Below are 23,195 nucleotides of genomic sequence, written 5' to 3'. Positions count from 1 at the left end.
ACAATTCTCACGACGTTTCGGCCACAACGCAAGCAGCCGTCCTCAGGTGAAAACCAGGTCCGTCGAGGCGACAGAGTCTGAATGAAACAGCACACGAGCTTGGAGCATATATATAAGCTGGGCGCATTGACAAAGGAATTTGCATATCAAAAGGAATTTAGCATATTTATGGGAAATGCAGGAATGTGATTAGTACTGCATATGCATGTGCATTATGCAGGATTAACAGCATCAAAGGGATCTGCAGTTTCTGCTGCTGCTGCAGTTGCTGCTGCTGCTGCACTTGCTGCTGCTGCACTTGCTGCTGCTGCTGCACTTGCTGCTGCTGCAGTTGCTGCCTTATCCATTTTAATATAACACTATGTATTATTCTACCCACCCTAATGTGTATCATACTGCTATATGTTTACTGTACAATTACGACACCATACATTACTCTGCACACTGCACCATGCCAGTGAGTGGAACGTGGTCTGAAAGTCACCGTAAACGTGAACACAATCATCATGTTTTATTATGTTTTATTTTTATTATTTTATTACTTCCCTTCTACGTGACTTTACCGAAAGAAACAAGAAGGTGAACACAATCAGTTAAGATCCGAAATGGTTTATTACGTCCTTCCAATGATTGCTAAGCCAGAATCCATCTTCTCGGTTGAAATTGTCTCTGTGTTTGTATATGTGGATCGCCTCATGAACGAATCTCTCATGATAGCCAGATGGCTTGCAGAGAACCTCTGTCTTGGAGAAGTCAATGTCATGTGAGCCCACTGAATTGTAACAGTGATCTGCCACGGCTGAGGTGTTTGTCCTACCGTGTGAGGGGCTGGTCACCCCTCTCCACCCAGCCCCTCCCCACCCAGCCCCACCCAGCCCCTCCCCACCCAGCCGCTCCCCACCCACCCCCACCCAGCCCCTCCCCACCCACCCCCACCCCCACCCAGCCCCTCCCCACCCAGCCCCACCCCTCCAACCCCCACCCAGCCCCTCCCCACCCAGCCGCTCCCCACCCACCCCCACCCAGCCCCACCCAGCCCCTCCCCACCCCACCCCTCCCCACCCACCCCTCCCCACCCAGCCCCACCCTCCCCACCCAGCCCCTCCCTGCACGACGGACGGACACAATAATCCCCTGTGGGCTGGTGTAACCAGTGGGTTCCTACCAGTATAATCCAACATGCTAATCTAAGTTGATTTCCTTTAACATGCCACGTTATTGATTACCTTTATACTATAACACCCCATTAACACTTCAGCTACCTTACTTGAACTCTTGCTGCTGGTGACAGCTTCTCTTCACAAGGCGATTTTCACCTGATGATGATGGCTTGTGTTGCTTCGTGATTTATTTTTGTTTTATTTCTACCGACGGAGACTTTGCCAAAAGAACCAAAGAGTATGAACTAATTTGTACGCAGACTAAACAATGATGACGTGTTGCTTGCAAATTGCATTGTGGATCGCACTCTGCAGCGAGTTCAACAAAACAACCATCAGCATCATCGTCTTAGTTCGATGCAATTCCCATTTCAACCAGGGTTAGAAGAGGCCCTTCTATTCCTATAACTCAACACTTTTGTTAATGCCATTGCCTTAAATGTAAAAAAATATAACGTTTCGGGCAGGGGCCCTTTTTCACGAATTATCCCCCCCCCCGTGGCTCTCGGCGTGACGTCATCCCCCCGTGACTTGGCATGACGTCATCCGTGGCTCTCAACGTGACGTCACCCCAGCAGTCTAGTACCCTTTGCTTCTCGGTCTGACGTCATCCCCGTAACTCTCAGCGTGACGTCACCCCCCGAGCTCTCAGCGTGACGTCAACCCCGCAATCTCTTCCCCCGTGGCCCTCGGAGTGTCGTCCCTGCCGTGACGTCATCCTCCCACAATCGTCCCCTCGTGATTCTCCGACGTGACGTCACTCCCCTCCATGCCTCTCGGCGTGACCTCATCCCCACGTTCCTCTCGTCGTGACGTCACTCCCCTCCGCCTCCGTGCCTCTCGACGTGACGTCATCCCCACTTTCCTCTCGACGTGGCGTCACTCCCCTCCCCCTCCGTGCCTCTCGATGTGACGTCATGCCCATGTTCCTCTCGGCGTGACGTCATCCCCACGTTCCTCTCGGCGTGACGTCATCCCCACGTTCCTCTCGCCGTGACGTCACGCGTGTAAGCGGAAGCGGCAACTGTGGTGGAGGAGCGGCGCGTCTCTCCGTGAGCTGTCAATCATTCACCATTCGTCTTTACAGCCCTGCGCCAAGTGTTGTTGTTGTTGCTGCTGCTCTTCTTATTCTTCTTTAAATCTGCGGCACTTCGCGTCGCCTTCTCTCCGTCGCTGCCTCGCAGGCGGCGTGCCCACGAGATTTCGTAACAGGCCCGGTCCGTTTTGGTTGCGAGGTCCCCGTGGTTTGAGTGCGCTATCAACGTCATTGAACACGTACGAAGTGCCCTCGTGTGTAGACTTTAACAACAGGCTGTCAGGGCAAGTGCTGTTTGCGAGCACCTATGAAGGCCGACGACACGGGACAGGAGGGGGGTGTTTAGCCAGCACTGTTCCCGGCCGCCTTTGTCTCCCCAGTCGTGATGTTTATACACCGCACAAGGTACTCGTTGAAGGCCGAGTCGATCTAGGGGAAGCCCAGGGCCGGTTCATAAATATTCGCTGTCACCGATATTGGCCGTGAGCTGGAATCGAACTTGGATCGCCGGGTTCGGAGCTCACTGCGCTAATCACTGCGCCACCGCTCCCCGTAACAAGACAATTTGAAGTTACATAAAAATAGGCTGACTTGTACTAATATGTAAACAGACATGGGTATATGTCAAATACTCTTCTGGATTGTAGTATCTAATTCTGTGCGCTGTTATCATCTCGCGGACAATACTGTTATTCATCATTTAATATTGGCACGTTTAAATACATGCATTTTGGGGAAAATTTACCCATAAACTACTCTTGGAATAAAGATATAAATGACCACCCCCTCACTACGAAAACTTCGCAAAACCCTACTGAAAGAAGCATCATGAGACTCGGTGATGATTTTGGTAGGAACCTCCTGGTTACACCAGCCCACAGGGGATTATTGTGTCCGTCGTGCAGGGAGGGGCTGGGTGGGGAGGGGCTGGGTGGGGCTGGGTGGGGAGGGGCTGGTCACCCCGTGGTGCCCTTATAAAACTCAACGTTTAACCTACTCACGTCGGCTTGTGCCCGCCCTCACAGTCGGATATATTTGCGGAATACACCACGCCGCCGTTGACCCTGGCCATTGACCGAGCAACCCAACGTTCCTACCAGCTCCCTCCGCAGGAATGTGTTAAAGAGTGGCAGTCAATGAATGGGATGCCTCCATCTCAATTGTGTACAGTGACAAACAAACCTTACTAATTGTGATAAACCTTACGAGTGACGCGATCTAACCCAACGACCTCTATTAAGGAGAATCATACTTGAACTGCTTTACCAATGCTTTACCAATGCTTTTCTGAGTTATTTGTCTGCACATTGTTCTTGGAGAGATCCCACATCATTTACCTTGCTTTATATTCTTTTCACCAGTGAGCTGGCAACTGGTGGATGAATACACTTGCTGAAGGCCTAAAAACGGGAATTCAGCTTGGTGCTGACCTTCACATCAAGGCATTGGCGGATGGCACGCAATTGACATGTAAATAAGGTAACTGATGTCACTCGATAGTGATTGACAAACATGAAAAGGTCGCCTGCTTGACGAGCATGATTTATCAATGAGTTGAAAAAAAGTCAGTCCTGTTATAACTCACAGGGCTTTCCCATCCTCTCCCCGGCAGAAGATCAATAATGTCCAGTTGTTAGTATGGTGTGGCTTGTCTGCTGGCATGTTACGAGTTTGGTCCACGTGTCTAAACAAATGTGCTCCTGGCATGATTTTATCATTTGTTGCTGACATTTTGCTCTGATGGTTCAGACTAACCTGAATGGTAATTGTTAAACTGTCATGTACACCATTGGTTAGGTTAACTTTGTTGCATGCAATTTTAAATACGGTTGATATTTATTTGAATCCAGTTACCGTGCTATCATTACCAGACATGAATGGGCATTTTTAGCGTGTGCAAAAAGGGCAAATGTTGAATAATTAATCCCTTAATGCGTGCATATTCAGATTTAAAATTGTTAAATTATACGGTTACAGAAATTAATACGAGCTTCATAATAGTAGGTTTTCACTGTCATTCTTCTTTGGAAATTGACGTTTATAATGTGTCTAAATTCGACTGGAAAATAAGGATGTGGTTGACTGATGCTTTTCATACAGCAACAATCAATCTCATGGAAGTTTTGTCAGTGACAGTAAATATCTCTGTTATTACAGTGCTGTAGTTTTAACTAGTTTGATATGCGTTGTATATATTTCTTGAAGTAGCAACGTTATGCCTTGTACACGTTACACAAACGTGCAGCGTATTGTAGCCATGCTTTGTGCATCATCCACTTCGCCACAGTGCATGGTAAACCCAAGCAGTATTCACTTACAGATTTTCTTGAGAGAATAGGGTAAAATAAGAATTGGGACCTGCACAGTAATCATAAATGATGAAATGGAGTAAGAGCTGCACATGTAGCTCACACAATGACATGATGATTCTCAGCCTTAAATTTCCCTTTGTACCACTTAGAGCGCTGTGTACCCATTAGACATTGTTGACCTGTAGATAGCTATATCAGGCCTAATGGCAGCTATTAATGGATCTGAATGGGCTAATGTGTCCATTGTTCTTACGACTAGAGGTTTTGCTGCCACAGGTCGATTGATCGGCAGTTGTTGCACTGACAAACTCAGGTTCATGTGCACACATACTGGGATTATGTGCATAGTGTTTATAATGCACAGTTGCAATTCTTTACACTCTAATGTACGGAATTGTAATGGTGACATGTTACCACTTCAGGCATTCAAGGATCGTTTTCTTACATGTAATACTGACCAGATTTTAACAGCATTAGGTGTTGTAAGTAATTTTATATGATTAAATGTGTTATTGCTTTATTTTAATATAAATGTGAATAAACAAGAGGCATAATTTCTGGCAGGAAATTACGCATAGCACGTGATTTCTATATATGTCAAGCTGTTAGATCTGGTTAAAGTCCTTGACCCACCATTGGAACATTTGAGTTCAAATCCTTTTCAAAATGACTCTACTATATCAAGCTGTTAGATCTGGTTAAAGTCCTTGACCCACCATTGGAACATTTGAGTTCAAATCCTAGTCAAAATGACTCTACTATTCCTCAAGCAAAAATAAAATAAGCACCACTTTCTGGGAAGTCATCAGTGGTGGTTCTCTGGAGAGACATATCCTATCGTCCTGATCCCAACACAGGAGTGTGGTATTTTAGAATCGTTATTATTGTTATTTAGCCTCGAGCTATGAAGCTCTTTTTCACATATATCCAGTAGGGCATCATCACTGACTTGTGGCTGCCAGGCATGATGGCTCATGCCCAATTCAGTGTGGAGATGAGGGTTCATGTAATGCTTAAATTTGTAAAATTCTCAAATCTACTGGGCTGCCAGATGGTCAGGAGATGGCGGTATAGATAATGGCCTATTAACCCATATTTGCAGACCTCGGAGTGTTATTCCCAAGCATGTGTGGGTTTTCTCTCAATATTTTGCTTTCCTCCCACAATCAAATGATCTGTTAATAGTATTAACCAAACATCTCAATAATGACCTCTCCTTAAAAAAAATATTGACACTCAATGAGGCTTTCCTGGATAAGTTTGTGACATTAATGAAGGTGAATGCCACTTAGAGTGCTGTGTACTAATTCTGATGCCATTTTTAACCTCCCCCCCCCCCCCCCACTGCAATCTCCCCCACATGTTGGATGCAGCCCCAGAATCGCTCGCAATGTCCTGCTATAGGACGGGCACGGGGAGAATGGAGGCAATGGAAGACGGTATGGGGCTCACGGAGCTGGGCCCCGTCGGAGTGGGAGACCCCAGTACGGAGGGCACCTACGTGTGCCGCTTCTCCCCTCATCTGGTGGAGGTGGCCAGGCAGGAGCTGCAGGAGAAGCCCGAATGGCGCCTCCGGGACATTCAGGTGTGAATCTGTCAACCCTCCCATTCATTCCTTTATTGTGTTTATTCATTCATTAATTTTTGAGTGGATTTCATGAATGTGGATGTGAAGTGGCGGTGCAGTGGTTGGCACACGGAGCTATAACCGCACCTCCGATTAGCACAGTTTGGCTACGTATGCTGCGAAAGAATTTCAACATACATACAGGATAGGACACCAGTGACCTGAGCTCAGACACGGCTAACATCCGTGACAAGGTTTTGGGGGTTTCAAGCAACCCGCATTGACCAGTATGGTAAAATATGGTCAGACAATTTCCACGATCAAAAATGCATGGAAAGGCCTTCATCCAACAGTGATTTAACAAAGGGCTGGAAATAAAATGCCCGTTATGAATGTAACCATCTAAGAATTAAAATAAGTTTTCCAGACACTCTGGTTCCTTTCCAAAATATAATGGATTGTTTTTACAAATGTCTCAAAGCAAGAACCTCGAAAAATATTACTTGATGCTCTCTGTGCCTTTCCCACGTAAATAAATAAATGTAATTGGCACACGGCAAATATTTGTTTGTCTTAACTGATTCTTTCCCGTTCCAAACTGCAGGGTGGGTCCCGTTCACCGCAGAGTCTTGGAACGCACAAGCGGATCGCGTTCATTTTATTTAGAGCGGCGTAGCGCTGCTGTATTTAAACGCATTGTACTGTACTTACTGCAGAGAAATGTAGCGACACGACCACACTTTGATAGTTGGGACCAAACTGTGGCACACACCCTCCCGCATGGTCTTTTCCGATTCTGTTTCTGTTCGGAATCAATTCCATTCCGATGACGTAAACTAACGTAATCAAAACGGGAAAGGATTCATCTAATAGTCCACAACGACAATAATTATTACGTTGTGTTATATATTATGTAGTTTTGCATCGAAATAGGACCCGTTTCTAACAGAGCGCCCGGGCCTATAAACATTTGGCAGTTCATCAGCATTGATTCCAGCAAGCCTGACCGCTGATGATATACTGTTGACACAACCAGTCCAGAGTTTGCTTGTGTTCCGCCAATGCTGCTAAAATTATGTACTCGCAGAATATTGTGTGGCTGATGTGATGTGTAATAAATACATATTTTTGTTTCTAAGTAGACAGCATAGTTTTAAAAAGTATTGTAGAGGTATGTAAGTAGTGACCAAATTACTTAATTTCTACACTTCTCGGTGAAATGATGTAATGTGAACAACCAACCTTGTTTAAGTGGGCTCACAGATTTGTATTGGCTTCCTGTGTTAATTGCCAATGTAATGTGGTGGTACGTATGACATCGCGGCCAACGTTTTATTGCAACACCTGTCACGGTGTTTGTTTGACAGTCCCACTTGGTAAAAACAACGTGACATGGTAAAAACAATGTGACACGGTAAAACAATGCGTGTGCACTTTGCCGCCTTGTGACCAGCTTTCACGCGCTCTTCTACGAAAAGCCCAGCGGGTTATTCTCCAGTTATTTACCATTGTTCAGATAAAACACTTGGGAAGCTCTAGTTGAAGTTACGATTAGTTTCTGTGAGAGCAGTTGAAGTTTTCCCTATACAGTAAAACCTTGGATTGCGAGTAACTTGGTCTGTGAGTGTTTTGCAAGACGAGCAAAAAATTAAAATAATCATTAATTTGCTGAACGAGTGAGGTCTTGAAATACGAGTAGTACGTATACGCTTTGCCGAGTGTCACGTGATCACAACTGATATACGAGTGCTTTGATATACGAGTGATTTTGATTACAAACACGTTTCCGGAACGAATTATGCTCGCAATCCAAGGTTTTACTGTATTATTTGACGCAATAGTCAAGTGAATGTGCAGCGTCTTTCTGGCACAAATCTACCACCCAAAGTGCCATTACATCATTAAACATAAAAATAAACAATTCTATAATGTAACAAATATTGATATATTAAAAGCAAGTTATGGCTATGAGTTAGTTGTGTCAACGTTTGTTTGCTCTGGACGACTGAGTGCCACTGTCTGCATGTGATGTCAATCTTCGTTCAAATAATATCTTGAAGAGAAGAAGGTTAGTGCTGCACACAACTGCATTCGCCAATGTTATTTGTAACTTTCATCCTTACCCATGTATCGATAGGTCAATTTTAGTGAGGGACTGCATTTTCTTGATGTGGTCTGGGACTCTTTTTGCTGTTGCTTTGCTGCCTTGCCCAAGCTTGGAAATTTCTGTACTTTATCTTATTTATTGATGTATTTCTTTTGACTGATTTGCTTCTTTTTCTGATACCTTGCACTCGGATCGATTTTTGTATTATTTGCTGTAACTTTCTCACTCGCCCCTACTGGACATTTGTGGAAAATAGCTTCGTAGCTCATCGGATTTCTCCAGGATAAATGCATATTCTGATGATTCTGTGTGTGCAGGCCTTGCGTGATATGCTCAAGGAACATCCAGAGATTCCGGCGCCCACCGATGACGGGTTTCTGCTTCGTTTTCTCCGAGCTCGCAAGTTCGACTATGACAAGGCCTTGCTTCTCATCGACAACTACTATAAGTACTAAAACAAAAATTGCATTTGTATGGCACATTTCATCCGTAGATCCCAATGCAGCCCATAGAGAACGTGTCTTTGGAAGACGCACATACCAATGTGAAAGAAAAAAAATGAAGCTGCCATAATAGAATACGAATATTGAACACACACGACTTCCAATGCAGAGGTCGCCACTTTAATCTCCAAGTTGAAATGAACAGAAAGTTTATTCAATTGTCTCGGCATCTCTACCCACCGAGCGGTATATGAATGTGTTACACCATTCAATCAATGCCGAGTTGCGTGTGCGAGGACACGATGTGGGTATTCCCATCTTTTGCAATTTGTCGGGTCAGCGTGGAAGAGGAGGCCATTAACTCTCTAAAGCTGCCTCTATTGGGGTACCTTCCGCTTGCGGTGGCATGAGCAAGCAATTGCAGGGCTGGACCTTTACCTTTTGAAATGACCAAATAATTAAGCACCCTAAGTAACCCTTATGAATATAATGATATGTATTGACCAGTGTTTCAACTTGAGCTCATAAACTGCCTTCATTATGCACTTGTTTGTTTTAATCACAAAACGATTGAAACAATACATACAAGATGCACATGCACCCATAGACACAAAATGCATGGAGTATCTATGTCATTAACAAAGTTATTTTCACCAATGATTGTTCCACATCTGTGTGTTCTATATAGGCCACATCATGTAAATAAGTTCATTTCAGACACTTGTACGTTTTCATTTATATATCACTTGCATTTATTTTTAAAAATGCAAAAAAAGTGCAATGTATGAATCATTTTAAAAACACCGTTCACTACAGACAAGGCCTTGCTGAGGAGAACAACCCTTAGAGGAAAACGCAACAGTGTATTTAAACAGAGGCATTTCTTATAGCAAACAGGGTTGTACTGTTCATGCTGTACGCGGAGTGAGTTGCCCTACGCTCTCAAACGTGCACAAGTGTTTGTGTGTACGCAAACGTCCACAGCAACTGCACTAGAACACGTGAGACAAACAAACACAATTTACACAATGTCACGTTATATGCAGGATTTGGCTACTAGGCTGAGACCATTATATGATGATTTCCTATGGCCAATGAAGAACAACTATCGATTACAGATTCAGTTTTAAGTAATTGAGCTGTTAAATATTAGTAGTTTTTTTTCTGAGAGTTGGTGAGTTGCAGATGTACCCACCCCGTCACCTTATATTTGGCGCAGTGTGAAGTTGCATGCTCATAGCTCCAGTTCACACACAGGAGTCTCTTATTTTGCACTTGTGCATTAAGCATCCACATCATCTGTGCTTTGTGTGGACCCAGGTAAGTGCTGCTCACTGTTTCTGTGGAAGGTCGAAACGGGGCTGTGGTGGTGATGGTGTCGCTGGTCATTAATGTGTCCTGTGAAAACATTACTTTGAGTAGGAGCCTGGGATTCAACCCCAAGAATTCCAAGCAGTGTAGCTTCACTCCCTGAGCTACCTAGCAAAATCAAATTCCATTAACTTTTGTATGCACTTAATGACATGTAAGAAGATTCAATGCAAATGTGAAAAGCTTTGTTAGTGAGAAAAAAATACTTTCTGGACCACCATAGCACACTTTAGTGACATTACTATTGATTAACTAAAACATAGTTTTCGTCACGTAATGGTGTACTGAGCTGTGCCTGGCTGTCTGTGTTGGATAGCATCGGACACAGCCTAGAATAATGAATTATCTGGTAGATAAGAGCTATTTGTGTTTTGAGTTGTGTTTTCTTTTAAGCGAAATTACACTTGTGCCGACGGCTTCAGGAGGTGGTGGTGGAGATAGTGGTGGTGATTGTCGTTTTCGGGAAGTGGTCGTGTAGTGTTTAGCACACTGCTACTAGCCCAGCGACCAAAGTTCGATTCTCGCTCAGGGCCAACACCAGTGACGATTATCTGAACCGGTCATGTACCTCCCCTAGGTTGACTCAGCCTCAAATGAGTACCTGGTGTGTAAACATCACCACTGGAGATAAAAACAAAGGCGGGCGGGCGTGGTGTTTGCCACCCACCCCCTCTTTTGCCGTGCCAGGCTTCATAGGTGCCACTCGCTAACAGCACTTGCCCCAAAAATCTGCTCAGGCCTATACAGGGGATCTTTGTTTTTGATTGCCAATTTTTGCTTGGGAAGGTGTCGGCGCGTTTGGCCGGACGTGTTCGTCAACTTCTACCCGTCGAGCGTGCGCCACGTCTTGGAAGCTGGCGTGGTGACGGCGCTGCCACAGCCAGACGCGCAGGGCCGGAGGATCATCGTCCTGCGGCCTGGTGTGTGAGGGCTCCACACAGCCCCGTGATGAGAGTTGCATTGCTTAACCCACCAGAGAAAACACTTGTCACACGGTTAAACTTGCATGCAACATGTTGATGTCATTTGATTGAGAAACCCCAGACTTTGGGTTGGTCTTGGTATAGAGCAGGGTTTGTCTAATGCCAGTCTTCCCACGCGACCGACTTCGTTATACCAATGTTAATTTAAATGCAAACTAGACCGTTACATGTCCGCAGCTGATGATTTGTAAAAGCGAAACCAGCACCTTTTGTCGGTTGTGAGAACTGGAGGCTGAGAAGTCCTAGCATTGAGTGATGTGAGCCAATTCGAAATGGAGGCTGTGTCATAATCATCATCATTAGCCACGTTCTCACCACTGATGGATGAAGGCCTCCCCATGCCATCGTCATTTCATGCAGTGCCATGCTGCTATATTGCAGCATGGCATGCATTTGGTTATGGTTAGGCTTAGGTTTTGCTTTTGTATTACGCTTGTGTTAGGTAAATAGTTATGCCTATGATTAAGACCCGTGTTCTATTTTGTGTTGGGACTCTGGTTAAAACTATAGTTAAGTATACGGTTAGGGCAAGAATGAATGCTTGTACTATGGTTAGCTTTAGAATTAAAAGTTGTGTTCCAATTGAGCCTGGATCAAGGCAAGAGTCAAAAGTCTTAAGGTTGTGATTTGTTTAAAATCAGGAGGGGACAAGGGCCTTAAGCTGTTACGTTCCCTGCCTCTGGAAGTCTGTCACCAGTTTATGTCAGGAACGCAGGCACAGTCGCATCTTTCAAGTAAGACAAATCGGCTTTACATAAGCTTATCCTCGAGTTAGATTTGATTGCTAGATAGATGTTATTGTCGGGAGTCTTTTTGACCATAGGGCACCCTGGCATGCCGTGCGTGAAGCACGCTACAGAGACGCTGCGGGTCTTGCGGAAAGTTCAAGGACTGGAGCCTCTTTCAATATGGTATCATGGCAGCAGCAGCTTGAGCAGAGTCCTGATGGTGGTTGCCGCACGTGTGCCCGACACACGCAGGTTTGTGGAACCCGGCGGTGGCGCCGGCCACGGACATGCTGCGCGTGCTCTACATGACCCTGGAGATGCTGGTGCGCCAGGAGGAGACGCAGGTGTGCGGCCTGGTGGTGCTGGCCGACTATGCCGGCCTGGGCCTGGCCCACGCCTCGCACCTGGGGCCCGCGTTCGCGCGCCGCGTCGCCACCGTGCTGCAGGTCGGTTCCACGCCGCCCGTCTCGGTCTCAGGTCGTAGTCGCCTCTCTCTCAGAGCTCCGGTGCTCCTTACACAATGGTCTGGCTCGACCGCCTCAACGTAGAATTGTTGCTATTCATCAATATAGAAGAAGAAGAAGGCCGTACGTCTTGTATGCGGCATATACGTGGACAAGTAGAGCCCCTTTGTCAATCCACTGCAACTAAACAAAACTATTTTTTTATTTTACTAGGTAAGGCCCACTGAGCTTTATAGCTCTTTTTCAGAAGGGATCTGGCTACAAATGATAGCTCAATGAAGTGGCTTATCATGTGGAAATTGATAGCAGCCAAATACTCTAAACGCATGTTTCTAAGTGTGGAGGGAAAAACCGGAGGACCCGAAAGAAAAATCCACACGACCACGGGGAGAGAGACATGCAAACTCCAAATATACAGCAGGCGTCATGGTCAAGTTCGAACCCACGCCCTCCTGCTACACCAGGCGAGGTAGTTAACATCTCCCCATCGTGGTGCCTTATAGCCCCCATAACCCAGGTGGATCGTGGGACTATTTGACGTTACTTGGGCACTCTGGTCATTTGGCAATTAGGGGGAAGGTACACAGAGCTAATCTAATTATTGTACGACGAAAGATGTTACTTGATTGCCCTTTATTGCTGATCAGCATAGCCCCACAGTTTCAGTATGAAACCTACTTGCTCTGCTGCTTTCTGCAGGTTCCTTATCAGTTGGTTTTCTCATGTAGTTGTGACTCCTCCATCTTTGCATGATCCACCAAGCCTGCCTTCCTGTCACTGGAGTACATGTATCTATGCCTCCACCACACCCATCCAAATGGCAGAGTTTAAACTGTTACTCGTATATGCCGGGAGAAAGAAGGAATTGGCCGTTCTACTGCTGCTCTGAAGGAGGGCCATTGTCCAATGCATCACTTATGTAAAAGGTTTGACCAGGCATTGTTAGATGCCTCATAAATAATGTGTTGTTCTACAGTATAAGGGATGCTATCATGGACTCATGGTCAGCACCCAGCACTTGCAACAACTAACTCACAGCCAAAACTTGCTTATTTTTTATATTTAAATAACTATAGATAGCTTATACGGTATATATATACACATTCGTATTGTATAGAATGTTACATTTTTTTGTTTGAGTGTGAATGGGATGGCACTTTGAGTGGCAGAAAGGCGCCGCGTGTGCAAGCAAAACTAAAATGTACTTGACCTGACGGGAGGGCACCGATTCATTCTCTCGGCACGGCAGTTGAAACAATGGGCCGCATTTCGAGCAGCTTCCTCCACCCAGCAGTATAGTTCAAGTTCAAGTTCATGTATTAGGTATAGCCCTGTGAGCCATTCGGCTCTTGAATCGGGTGCAACCGCAACAAACAAAAAACTAAAACATGAACAAAAAACATCTTAAATGAATATTTGACTAAGTGCAAACAGAAAATCCAAGAAAAGACAGCAAAATATTGCAGAAAAAACACCGTACACCAACGATGATGGGTACGCCACAATTGGCGAATTGGCAGGTCACGTGCGGTGAGTTCAAGTGTAGAATGCTCCCACCTCCTACAATGTGTCTGGCCAGCGTGGCAGATGAGGCCCAAATGACACTTTTTAGAGTTTCCTCTAATCATAATATTTATTTATACTGCAGGAGGAATCCGATGAGCTATAAAGCTCTTTTTCACAGATGTACAGCAGTGGTGCAAGGAAGCAATTACAGGGCCTCACGTTGAAATGTTTTCCCAGGAGTATTTTCTTGAAAGGGGAAAAATAACTAGTCGAATGCACAGCGTACACTCAGATTGGGTTGCGTGGGGGAACACAAAGAGTTGGAGCATAATAGAGTCAGGATTCCACATGGGGATAAACGTGTAGGAAGAGACACAGTGGACAGGTGATGCTTTGATGAGTGTCGTGGGGGAGGCAAGCGGGGCTGTAAGGGGTGTGGTGTGTGATGCGGAGGTTGGGTGACTCATGGGGTGGTAATCTGTGTGAGTGTCTTGATTGAGAGTACGTCTGGTGGGGAGCAAGTTGGAGGGACGTATCGTTAGTGGGAGAGTGTGGGGGTGTGATGCCTAGCGCGACGTACAAAGGCAAACGGGAGTAAAGTAATGAACCAAACGCAGGGGAGGAATGAGGGCGGGGGAGGGGCTGCACGTTTACATCTGACAGGTTTCTTTTTTCGCCCGTTTCTATTTCAGGATGCGTTTCCCGTGAGGGTGAAAGCCGTCAACATTTTCAATGAACCGATCATCATGAAAGCCATCTTTGCCATTGTGAAGCCCTTCTTGAAGGAAAAACTCCAGAAGAGGGTTCGTTCAGTGTCAACTACCCTACAACACGCATGTACATATATAACCACTATATCAAGCGTATTATGATTTGCCTTCACGATTTATTTGTCTTGAATCAGGATCATAACTCGGCAATACATTCTTTAATAATACAGGGATTTTTTTGGGCTAGATCGCGTGAATATAAATGTGTCGTTAAACCCACCACCATCCGACACAGCCAACTAGTAAGGTTTGTCACGTAAACAGAACGTGGCCAATTCGTTACTAGTACAGCACACCGGTGTTGCAGAGCAAAGCCACAACATTTACAATCTGAGTGTGACATTTCGCCATTAATTACAACTGGCATCATCAGGCGACAGCCAGAATACATTCTTTCTCTACCATTGCAGCATATGGGTCATGGGAAATAGTTACATGCACATGTATGATTTGAAAATAATTTGTTAAACACACACCATGATGCTTATATCCCGAGTGTGATATTTAATTGTTATGGTTGACTCAATGCATTGTTACATGGCTGCAGTGTATGGTCGTTGTGGGTGGAGGTTAAAAAAATATTGTTATGCAGAAAATCTCAATCTTTATTTATCCTGGAGAAATTTGATGAGCTGTGAAGCTCTTCGTTCATAGATGTCTGGAGGGGCGGGTCAGAAAAGCCTCACGAGCCTTGTAGAAGACTGTTTACATATTTGGGTGTTTGTTGTTGTATAAACACCCATTCATAGTGATTGCCAGCCTTCCAAATCGGGTAAGTCCTCTATTTACATTGGGGCTACGTCGCTGGAAGACGCAAAACAACGTAAATATTTTTTTTATCTTGACGCAATGATATAATATAGGTTACGTTCCTAGGGGTAATTCTTTGGTCAAAATTTTCAGAAAAAATATTAAGTACCCGAAAAGACGTTATATAAGAAGTTTAAATCAATAATATACATGAATACAGATACCAGAGATTGTGGCAGACATTGTATTTAGATGCCTGGTTAGGGTAGGGGTATAGGGGAGTAGTATGTATGTTTAAATTTTTTGCGCACCGTACGTAGCTAACCGTGCTAATCGTAGGTGCGGGGAATTAATAAACTAAACACAAAAATAATTTCTAAAGAAATGTGTTTTCAATCTAGATTTAAAAGTCCATAATTCCAGTGGCTTCCTGATATTGGAAAGAGCATTCCAGACAGCCTTAGAAGCGCATCGGAAAGTGTGCGATGCAGTGACCATCTTTGTTCGATGGTTACCCAAACGGCACTGCTAGGATGACTGGGTTTACGTGATAGTTTTTACTCCGTGACGAGATCAGCAAGGTGCCATAGTTCATTTGTGGCAAGCACTTTGTGTGTAATGAGTGCAACCTCATAATGTATTAATTCGGCAACCGGAAGACAATCCAGCTCGGCAAGCACTGATATTGCAGAACCCGTCGCAACACGTGCCAAAGAATGTTGTGCACGCTCCAGCTTGGTAATGAGTTGATGAGTTAGTGTGGCAATGAGTTAGTTTGGCAATGTTATTTTGTCAATGTTATTTTGGCAATGTTCGTTTTGAAATGTAGACACTAGTGAGGCTTGAGCTCCCGCGACGCCGCGCTGTCGCAACGCGTCCTCACGCACGCTGCCCAAACCTACTGCCTTGCTTTTTTTTCAATTTTTAAAAACGTTGTAGTGAATCAATGCATTTTTTAACTAGAATTAGGTTCCCTCATTCGTTTGGCAGTGTTATAGTGAGACAACGTAAATAAGAGCAACGTAAATAGAGGGCGTACTGTGTGTGACCACAAAGCTTGGGAAATTGTTGCCATCGGTTCTGGTGATCTCCACGCCTGTTTGAGATTTCCCGTGCCTCTGAATCATTTTGTCTCTATGAGCGTGAATTTAAAAACTGTGCATGTAACAGGTTTCAGATTATTGGTTTACGTTGTATTTTTGGCATGTGCTTGAAAACTAGATGTTTGGAGAAACTCCGAGTCTTTTATTTTCAGGAGGATCCCGCATTGGGATGTTTGATCAATCGTATTATGGGAGTGATAACATCGTCATAAGATCCTGTTACCTCCATCTGTGGTATTGTACCATGCATATTCACACCGGTGCAAATACGTAACGGAGCCTAAACCCATCGACCATGTCGTCTTGCTTTCTCCAGTACTACTTCCACGGCTCTGACCTGAGCTCGCTGCACAGGAGCCTGCCCCCGGGTGTCCTGCCCAACGAGTATGGAGGGGCGGCTGGGCCCCTGGACGCCCAGCGCTGGGCTCTCACCCTGCTCGACTGGGAGCCGTTCTTCCTGCGCGAGTTTGGGGGGCCCGTGGCAATTGCACCAACGCCGGCGCTCGGGACCGATGGACAGCAGCTTCAGATTGGGACAAGCAGGGCCGCTTCGCAATACAGCGACGAGGCTGAGGAGGCTTCCGCCAAACTCTAAACATGGCGTGCAGTTAAGCTTGGGGCGTCCCACTTAATGCATTATAATACGAAAGCAAGCAAATGTTGTTTGGCACTGACATTCGTGGCCTACCGCGGGGGCCAGTGGGTGACCTGGGAACTTAATGTTGTGCCCGTGTTGGAGGAGCAATAAGCCAGCATCGTTGAGATGGTAAATCATTGCAGCGAAAATTAAAACTACTTTCCCATGTGTGGCAAGCCAATACCCTCAATCGCCAATTAGCACAATCATTCAACGCTCGTTTGCTCCACGTCTGACCATCTCACAGTTACATTTTTAGATCTGGTTGTCATAGACACTATGAGAAAATCATTAGTAATTGCACAGCGTTACCCCTTCCCATTTAACATCCTAATTAACAACTATTGTCTTTTTCAGCCAATGGAATCTTATTGGCTGGGAGGAATTTTAAATAGTTTTATAGTCCTAAGGTTGGAGTTGGAGAGTTTATTTTATCAGGTAAATACTTGGAGCCACCATGGGCTCGTTTACAAGGTGGACCTGGTCAAGATTGCCATAAAAGTTCGTGCCTGGTGTCGTGAGTCTTTGTAAGCATAGAGAAATAACTATTGTCCATATGATGACATTTTTTACGTACGAAGCAGCAGTGAGCAACTGGCTTCATATTATTTCTGGAACATGTAAAAGCAGTTGTATGACTACGGCTATATTCCTGATGCACCATTCTATTGCTACAATATTAGCCATGTAAAGCTTGCTGTGTTCAAGGGTGTAGGCAACATTCTTAATGTGGAACATACACATCATTGTGGATGCTGTGTTTTCAGTGTTACGAGTGGTTTATGTGTGTATATAATCTGTTCTTTTGTAAATGTTGACAAGGTTTCTTGTACATACGATAAAACGGCACTAAATTTATTTGCAGCCTGCCAATGTCAACCAGAGGTACGTGAAATGCAGAGAAAGATGCAATAATACATTTCATTTTTAAAAAATGGCTTACATTAATTATCTAGTTTGAATTTCAATTGCCTTAGCGGTAGCATTCTAGGATAAATAACAAAAGTGATGCATTTAAGTTAAGTGTTAATGGTCATAACAGGTCCACATAATTGTTTACTCACTTAAAATATCTGCCTCGTAAGCATTTGTTAACACTTGAGATTCCATTGCTCCGTATCGCCAGGGTCTTAATTAGCTCGAACCTGGACAAAAATACAAAATTACTTACCTTTGCATCTGCATATTTACGGATTTTTTTGCGGCTGTTGATAAAACACATTCCTGCGGAGGGAGCTGGTAGGAACGTTGGGTTGCTCGGTCAATGGCCAGGGTCAACGGCGGCGTGGTGTATTCCGCAAATATGCCGACTGAGGGCGGGCACAAGCCGGCGTGAGTAGGTTAAACGTTGAGTTTTATAAGGGCACCACGGGGTGACCAGCCCTTCCCCACCCAGCCCCTCCCCACCCAGCCCCACCCTCCCCACCCAGCCCCTCCCCACCCAGCCCCTCCCCTCCCCACCCAGCCCCTCCCTGCACGACGGATGGACACAATAATCCCCTGTGGGCTGGTGTAACCAGGAGGTTCCTACCAGTAATACTTTATTTTATTTTACAATAGCCCCAGTGTCCTGTATAGTTAGACATTTATATGGGAAAATGTTGCTTCTTAAGTATGCGTTTCAATCGAGGATCACCGTTAAATCGACCAAATATGGTCAACGACTTGACTTGCACCTCACATGAACAGTCTTAAGAATGTAAGTTTTTTTTTTTTTACAGGAGCGGGCTAAGCAATATTGTTAATTTGAATTGAATGGCATTTCAATGTTTACTCATGTATACACTCGCGCATATATCCTGCTGTATAATGTTGTTCGAACTTATGGCCATAATATTTAAAAGCAAATTAATGCTTTTAATCAGTTGAGTTCTCTATATTTCAACCAACTGGACAGGGATAGCCTTGGATGTGAAAGCCTTAGCTATTTTACCAACGTGTAACAAAATGTGTCATTCTAAACATCTGCCATCCACTTCCAAATATATTTATCAGCTCATTGGGCGGTGACGTGGCCCTGCGGTAGTGCGTTTCCCCGCTTGTGTCATGAGGTTCATGATTTTACTCCAGGAACCACTCTGGTTGTTCCTGCGGTATTAACCTTACAAATACACACAGACCGCTTTCACGGTGCATGTTAAAGATTCTAATACAAGTTATTTTGGGTTAGATCGCGTAAATGTGTCGTTAAGCCACCACCACCCGACAGCCAATTGGTAAGGTTTGTCACGTAAAGCCGCAACATTTACAATTTGTTAATTAGGTGACAAACTTTACCAATTGGCTGTGTCGGGTGGAGGTGGGTTAACGACACATTTATATTTACGCGATCTAACCCAAAGTAACTTTCATGAATATTGGTCGTGAAAGGCTACATGTTAAGTTAAAGATCCTGTAACGTGATTCGCAAGAGTAAGCCATTATGTGCCTGCGTCTTGGTCCAAATTGTAAAAAAATCACCGCAAATTACACATTTGGAATATACATGATCATAGCCACCTACGAAATGCTTGGCAGGGCCCTACTGAAAGTCATGAGACTCGTTGAGGTCGTCCTGGCTAAACAAGCGTAATAATAAAATTGGCCAACCAACCTGCAGAGGTGTTGGGTCTTGTAAAGTTTATATTGATTTTATCTGAGCACTAAATTATACATTAAAAAATATTTTTTTCCACTTAATTTCCCATTGATTCTGTCAAATGTAAGTGACCTACACGCATAGACACCCCTTATTTTTGTTCTGCGAACAACAGCCCTTCAGAAATTTCACTTCAAATCCAATTCTACGTGAATCTGTTTACTATCAACATATAATTTGCTCTCCTTACCATAGCTGAAAACAAAAAGATCTCATAATCAACGTTTTTGGGTTTAGATGGCGTTATTTATAAATGTGTCGTAACCCTCCACCACCCGACACGGCCAATCAGTAAAAAAGTGTCACAGTTGACAAAAGACAATTAGTTCACTGCTTTAGCCCACCGGTGTGTTGAAGCGTGAATCCACAACAATTTACAATTTGAGTACGACGTTTCGCTGGTAATTGCATCCAGCATCATCGGGCAATTCGCCAGAATGGTGAGGCTCTGCTGTGTCTCCCGTTCTTATATAGAGCAGCAGCAGGGTGACGTCATCATTAAAGATCTCGTTCACTGGCCGTTTGAGCTGTTGGGAGGCATGACTGTTTCCTTCACCATCTCCTGGAAGTTGTATCTTCAAACCAAAATAGCCTCCATCCTGTCCAGCGTTTGATGACCGCTTGGACCATGTGGTCTCCCTTAGACCCTAGCACTTACCGTGTTCCCTCCGTCAACGTAATTTACAGTCAGTCGCCATTCATCCTGGTCACTTGTCCTAAATTACCTTTCATAAGACTTCGAGTAGACATGTATGAGTTATAGTCTTGGTTCTTTCGGTAAAGTCACGTAGAAGGGAAACAATAAAATAATAAACATTGTTTCCCTTCTACGTGACTTTACCGAAAGAACCAAGAATATGAATCCCTGCAGTCACGAAAGCCTTAAATCTAAATGTATGAATTACTTGTAATTTACATAAGCATTATCTCTTATATTTTAATTACATCACTGAACCATGTCTACGGACTTTTAAGAATGCTTGGCTTTCTACTTCAAGATGAACCTATCCACAGATTTACGGCATAGTATATCTTACGTGATGTGTAGGCACAAAAAGGTCGTGAGAAATATCGTAAGTTTACCTATATTCTCTTTTTGCCATAACGTTAATTGTGGGTGTAGTATAGTCATACATCAGTAGGACCGCTTTTAAGTGGTTACATATGAGAGCAGTAACTATCGTGTGCAATGCAAGCATAGGTGATGAAGTTCGCACCATGTCACCTCAAAGTGGGACGCTCCAGAACAAGTCCCGAAACTGGATGTCCTAGATTATTTTTTTTCTAATGTAGCAACGACAGTACCATATTATCTAGATTAGCCAAACGTGTGGCTGGTGTCAATAAAGTTAAACAAATCCGATCACTCGCGCACACCTTACCAGATTATAAAATTTTCACTTTAAAATAGAGGGGGGTGGATGGGAGGAAGTGTGAAAGTCCAGAGAATTGTGTGGTTATATTGCAACATTAAAATTGCTCCGCAACCACTCCAACCAATGATTAATATATGTAAACTCTTAAGCAAAATAACATTTATTTTTTTAGTCTCAACCTATAGGAATATACAGTACTATATTGTGTAAACGATGCAAATATTGTATTTTATGCAGTGCTAGTTGTGTAAAAATGTTTTCATTCCGAACTTGAGTGCACAAAACACCACTTTGGATTGTGAAAAGTAACAAGCCAATTGTTAAAGGTCGTCAAAATGTTGTGCTGTTTATCTTCATTGTTTTATGAAGTAAATGATGGAAAAGCACCCCCAGGTTAAGTTTCATTTGCTCATGCTGCATTTCTATGAAAATAGACACATTAAATTACTATACGATGAAAACAGAAGCCTGTTTTGTGTTGGTGTACCTTGGGCATGAATGCGACTCCGTGTCTTGTAAATTCTGGAGTGAAAATGATTGTATTTTTAAAAACTATTTTTACAGCAAAATCATATTTCAAATGAAATGTTGCGATATTCCCATTTTGGTTAAAATGGCGTAGTGCTTTAAATGTTCTTCCAAAGGGCTATGTTTATACCTCGATGAAACAGCATAAACGCTATCCTGTTGTTTACAAAGGAAACGGAAGCACACATTCACCTAAAATCAGATCGAAAGGGATATTTTGGACATGTGCAATGGGTCCAAAGGCCTTTGCTGTCTATTGCACCCATGTAGTGGTGTCTATAGCCCTTACATAAGCGTTTTACACGCAATTAAATTGCAGCTGTTAATATCGCTAACGTGATTGTATCTGAGGAGACAAACCACCTTTAGTGTAGCCACAGTAACAGTCGGCCAAATCCATAATTCCACATATACAATATAGCCTGGTGTGCTGCTAAAGCATGATCACGAGTACTTGGAAGAAAATCTTGTTGTAAAGAAGTCATAATGTCAGTTTACAGTGTTTTATTCTTACTATCCTTTGTTGCACATTTATTTCATGGGAAATGCTATGTGATGCAACAGTATGTTAAACGTAATAGGCTTTGTAGCCATGCTTTTATATAGTTCATATTCCTCAGATGAGTACATCAGATAAGAATACAAAGTGATAACCATTGTGTTTTGAATATTTTACTGTTTACTGAGCAAATACAGTACATACCAGCATCATCTAATACTGGTGCTATTGTTAAATAGAGTGCATGCTTGAAGCAGAAATTCCATCCGAACACAACTTTTGTCAGTGCCACTTATACCTACCGTGAGGCTACAGGTTCGTACACGTAACACAACATATGTTCATCCAGTACACTCGAAACACATCACAACCAACACTCCATTACCATTAAAAGCACAGCACTGTTCACACAAGCTGCTACATTATTATGGTAAACATCTAATCAACACTGTTTCAACTTGATCGAAAATCTCGGCAACATCCACATAACAATTGTCTACTATAATTATATCACAGTTTTAAGCAATTTACACATATTAGTGAAGCCAAACTATTCATTGTACAGTACTACAAGCACAATTGCATCCGGTATTTGATTTTTCTATGCATGACTAATTGGGAAGTAATAGCAATTACACAATTACTGATTTTTTTTCCACATGATTAATTTTACATCCACAAAGAAGTCAAATTCTAAAACAAATCCTAAACCAAAAGCTATGTCATTAAATGTTAGTCATGTCGAACAGCACAATAAGAAATATTTAAGAAAATGTATTTAATAAAGCAGCAATGATGAAATTGTGTCGAATAGTCTCCACTATTCAGGTTTACAAGAGAGAATATTCAAGATGGCATCATGGCCAAACCTGTTGTCACCACTCAACAGAATATGCAAATAATATTTCTCAAGTCAAAACAGTTGCGTTGTACTTCAGTTTGCAACCAGTTCCGTACATATATACATATGGTCAGCAACAGGGAACTTATAAAAATGGCACAATAAATATTAGAGGCATGGAATAAAATCGTGTAAAATGCCCTGAAAAAGCAAATACCGGTTGCCTTAGTTTTAGAAGAATAGCTGCTTCAATAAACTGACAATACACGCTGCTAGCAAAGGAGCAGTTTGAATGTGCACCCGTTAAGTTTCCACAAACTCGTAATCCCGACGTTAAACCAATTCCTCGAGCGTACTTGAAACAAAACTTGCAGTG

At 43.6% G+C, this 23,195-nt stretch overlaps 1 protein-coding gene across 5 annotated transcripts; it reads left to right on the top strand.

Annotated features, from left to right (window-relative positions):
* The first annotated feature begins 2,162 nt into the window (after nucleotides 1-2,162).
* On the top strand, nucleotides 2,163-21,459 carry LOC133353408 (alpha-tocopherol transfer protein-like). Of its 5 annotated transcripts, none has more exons than XM_061569665.1 (8): nucleotides 2,163-2,212; nucleotides 3,558-3,675; nucleotides 5,882-6,093; nucleotides 8,500-8,630; nucleotides 10,783-10,916; nucleotides 11,960-12,153; nucleotides 14,370-14,480; nucleotides 16,617-21,459. In XM_061569665.1, the coding sequence occupies exons 3-8, from the start codon at nucleotides 5,899-5,901 to the stop codon at nucleotides 16,893-16,895; spliced, it is 1,044 nt and encodes a 347-aa protein (XP_061425649.1). In that variant the 5' UTR covers nucleotides 2,163-2,212; nucleotides 3,558-3,675; nucleotides 5,882-5,898; the 3' UTR covers nucleotides 16,896-21,459. The 5 variants fall into 5 exon arrangements, with proteins under 5 accessions (XP_061425649.1, XP_061425652.1, XP_061425648.1 ...); XM_061569668.1 differs by having other exon boundaries at nucleotides 2,180-2,219; XM_061569664.1 differs by lacking the exon at nucleotides 2,163-2,212 and adding an exon at nucleotides 2,227-2,395.
* The last annotated feature ends 1,736 nt before the right edge of the window (nucleotides 21,460-23,195 follow it).

This window comes from Lethenteron reissneri, chromosome 43 (genome assembly GCF_015708825.2).
Source record: "Lethenteron reissneri isolate LAM-NWPU_2019-01 chromosome 43, ASM1570882v1, whole genome shotgun sequence".
In the NCBI taxonomy this organism is placed as follows: Eukaryota; Metazoa; Chordata; class Hyperoartia; order Petromyzontiformes; family Petromyzontidae; genus Lethenteron; species Lethenteron reissneri.
The sequence above is the reverse complement of the archived record's forward strand: the minus strand, read 5'-3'. Positions and strand labels throughout refer to the sequence as shown.

What these genes read in the sequence shown, in the direction of transcription:
- LOC133353408 (XM_061569665.1), top strand. Translation starts at nt 5,899, where the DNA reads ATGTCCTGCTATAGGACGGGCACGGGGAGAATGGAGGCAATGGAAGAC. An exon ending in GCGTCGCCACCGTGCTGCAG is followed by an intron (nt 12,154 to 14,369) that starts GTCGGTTCCACG and finishes TTTCTATTTCAG; the next exon opens with GATGCGTTTCCCGTGAGGGT. An exon ending in AGGAAAAACTCCAGAAGAGG is followed by an intron (nt 14,481 to 16,616) that starts GTTCGTTCAGTG and finishes TGCTTTCTCCAG; the next exon opens with TACTACTTCCACGGCTCTGA.